The 3,590-nt window shown below is 41.8% G+C and overlaps 1 protein-coding gene across 2 annotated transcripts in view; it reads left to right on the plus strand.

The window, feature by feature from the left end:
* lcp1 (lymphocyte cytosolic protein 1 (L-plastin)) overlaps positions 1 to 3,590 on the plus strand; it is a 22,809-nt gene continuing 19,219 nt past the window's right edge. The window contains exons 1-3 of one of the 2 annotated variants that reach the window (XM_016259142.1): positions 1 to 94; positions 2,846 to 2,935; positions 3,269 to 3,432. In XM_016259142.1, the coding sequence (XP_016114628.1) occupies positions 2,869 to 2,935; positions 3,269 to 3,432 (231 nt within the window). In that variant the 5' untranslated portion in view covers positions 1 to 94; positions 2,846 to 2,868. Of the gene's footprint in view, positions 95 to 158; positions 264 to 2,845; positions 2,936 to 3,268; positions 3,433 to 3,590 lie in introns of those variants that run through there. The other variant, XM_016259143.1, reaches the window with a different exon arrangement.

Here is a 3,590-nt window from a genome sequence, read left to right on the forward strand (position 1 = left end):
TCACTTCCTTCCTCTCACATTTGAGTCTCTGCAGCTCCTCTGAACGTGCGTGTCCAGACTCAGAAGCAGCCTGAAGCCCAGCGTCCGTCTGCAGGTAAGAGAAACCCATCAAACCCATCTCTGACCATCACTGGATCTGACAGAAAACATGCTGCACTCTTCAGAACACAGCGCTTGATCTCACAGCAGAAGCTTTCGGTTCTTGATCAGGTGTGCTGAACACAGAAACTGCTTTATTTTAGGAGTGCTTAAAGATTGTGCAGGTTTGTGTTTCTCATGCATTTCATTAGATTCTTGACTTCTCAGGTTTAGATTCCTATTAATGCAGCAGCTTGCAGACATACAGTCGAGTCCAAACATCTGAAAGTGAAAATACTTCTATTTGCAAATGCCTTTTAATATAATAACTTTGTTTTTCCATTTCAAGTGACATTGCACTGAACAAAATTGGTGTACTCAGAAATTGCTAGTAAATTTCACAAATAATTACAAGGAAATGGCAAATAACACATTGAATTGAATGTGAAACACTCTAGTAACTTCACTGAAAAAGTAAATAAATAAAACAAATCTTGGAGTATGTTTGACAAGATTATGCTATTTCAGTTTTTCTGAGTTACTCGTCGTTTCTTTGTAACTGTTTGTGAAGTTTACTCGCAATTTCTGAGTGAAAACAGCTTCTACACCAACATTTTCTCAGCGTGGTTCAGAATGCTGGAACTGAATGAGACTCTGAGAGGCATGTTTTCAGCTTCTCTCGGTCTCGGAGGCCTGCTGTGTGTTCAGTGATGAAGTGTTGGGGGTTTTTGAGTCTACTCTGAAGCAGAAGTGAAGCTTTGCTCGGCTGTTAAAGTGAAACGGGAAACTGCGGTTGATCTGAGAAGAGACTGCATCTCATCTCTGAGCCTTAAAGTAGTGTTCACACCTTTGCCAAGCGTATGATGTGCGGCAGCAATTATTCACCATCATATCATATATCTCAGTTTCCAGGCCGTCGTCAGGCAGCGCTGAAAGAGGAAGATCAGAGCATGTGATGCACATTTAGAAACGATTCTGAAATAAGCAGCAGTTGTTCTGTTGCTCAAGTGTTTAAAGACGGAGAAAGGAGTTTTCAGTGAAACGTGACGGTCAGGTTTGTGCTGATAAAATAAAAGCGCTTATCTTGCCATGAAAGATGCAAATGAGCTTCTGATTGTTTGACTGCTGTGAACAGACGTCACTTTAAAGAGAGCAGCATTTGCATGTTAAATGCATTGATATGAGCGTCCGTCTGATGGGATTTATATGAATAAAACACAAACGAGCTCTTAGTTTTGTTCGTTTTCTCAGCACAGACTGTATCTGGAGATATAAACTAGTTAAGAGTTTAAAGCGCTTCCATGATCTCTGACAGATTCCTGCGTCTGGACGATTAGAGGATCTCACTCACGTCTCAGAAACATCTCACAGCTTCACAAGTCCAAACCCCAGCTGACAAAAATCAGCTTTAAAGGGTTAGTTCACCCAAAAATGAAAATCAGCCCATAAATGACTCACCCCCGAGGCATCCTAGGTGTATGTGACTTTCTTCTTTCAGACGAATCCAGTCGGAGGTATATAAAAAATTGTCTTTGATCTTTCAAGCTGTTTCATGGCACTCAGCGGGTGTTGCATGCATCAGTCCAAAAGAAGTTAAATAAAAAGCGGCCATCCATAAAAATAAAAAAAGTGTCTCACACGGCTCCGGGGGGTGAACAAAGGCCTTCTGTAGCGAATCCATGCGCTTTTGTATGAAAAATATCCATATTCAGAACATAATAATCACTCTAATCTAGCTTGCGCCAGCAGTTGTACACAGAAGCAGCTCCGGGCGGATGACGTGTGAGGTCAGCGCTGTGCATGCGCCGCTCAGAAGTGACGAATGCTGAAGCGCAGCGGAGAGATCTAAACAAAACAACGGTCACTAATTAGAAGCACAAAACGAGGATTTGTAAAGAAGAATGTCGGGAGGATTTGGATATGAGCCAAGAGGAGACTGGTTTTCCTTTGCTAAAGTAAGGAGACTTTGCTTCCTTTGCTGCTGTTAACAAACGTTGGTTTTCACGAGACTCTCCGGCGCATGCCCAGCGCTGACCTCATACGTCATGCTCCCGGAGCTGCTTCTGTGTACAACAGTGAGCGCAAGCTAGATTAAAGTAATTATTACGTTCTGAATATGGATATTTTTCTTACAAAAACACATTGATTCGCTACAGTGACAACTAACATTTTTCAAAAAATAAAAAGTTCCATGAAAGATTTATAAATGCAGTTTTTGTGCTAACGTTTTGAGAAAGTTATTAAAGACCAGACTAACAAGAATCTGTTCTAAGAACGTTTTGCTAACATTTCCATTAAGTTATGAGATGTTTTTTTTCCTGAATGTTCTCTGAATGCTCCAAACATAGTTTTTTGTTTCTTTGTTTAAGCGGAAGTTAAATTTTATCATTGGAATGTAACATTTAAAAAAATGTTTTTTAAACATTCCATGAACGATTTTCCATTCAACATTCTGAGAACATTATGAATGAACGTTCTATTAATGTTACGGGAAGAACGTTTGCTCATAACTTTGTTAGCTGGATCTGCTGGCGTCTCATTCGCTGCTTGTTTATATCTTCATAACTGCTGCAGATGTACAGTAAAGATCACAGGCATTGCTCGATGTGGCAACAACAGTTAATAATAATTCTCAAGCAGTTGTAGCTTCTCTCCTCAAACCACAGACTGTTACTCAGAGAGCAGCAGCAGTGTTTCCGGTGCGAAGCTCTTGCACAAGCTTTCCTCTGGACGTGTTCATCAGTGTCTGTCTGGCTCGGATCCTCAGGTGATCGATCGAGACCGGAGAAGATGGCAGGCACATCACACATCCCAGCGGAGGAGATGGAGGAGCTGAGAGAGGCCTTCAGTAAAGTGGGTGAGTGAGGACACAAACACATTTCATTCCCATTCAGCTTCATCTGCAGAGAAACCATCGGTGAAGCAGACTCGACCGATTCATGACGAAAGAAGGGATTCAACTCTTTCCATTCCCCTTCCTCAGCTATTACATTATGTATTAATGATTCTTTTAGAACTTTTGCACAAATAATTTGTTCAGCAAAAATACTAACAAAAATAACAGTACTTTTTGAGCCTCATTTCATTAGATTAAATGTGCATTTGAGACACTGAGTTTTGTTGTGTAATCTATTCATGAAAAGAGTGATTGAGAGCATGTGTTGACACTGGCCTTTGACCTCGCCCACAGATGTGGACGGTAACGGTCACATCAGCACCGATGAACTGAACCAGCTCTTTAAGGAGGCGAACCTGCCGTTGCCGGGATACCGCGTGCGTGAGATCGTCCAGGAGCTCAGCAGAACCATGGACCTCAACCAGGACGGGAAGATCACCTTCGACGAGTTCGCCAAGGTCAGGTCAAAGGTCACCCCAATGATGCTCTTCCAGAACAGATATCTAAACCTCCTCGACTGCAGAAGCACAGTGACAGCCGATATCAAGCCTGATTTCAAAATGTTCAATTCATCGAGTTTTTGACTCGAAACAAGAACGAGTATCTTAGAACATCT

The sequence above is a fragment of the Sinocyclocheilus grahami genome, unplaced genomic scaffold, assembly GCF_001515645.1.
Source record: "Sinocyclocheilus grahami isolate Dianchi unplaced genomic scaffold, SAMN03320097.WGS_v1.1 scaffold1799.1, whole genome shotgun sequence".
NCBI lineage: Eukaryota > Metazoa > Chordata > Actinopteri > Cypriniformes > Cyprinidae > Sinocyclocheilus > Sinocyclocheilus grahami.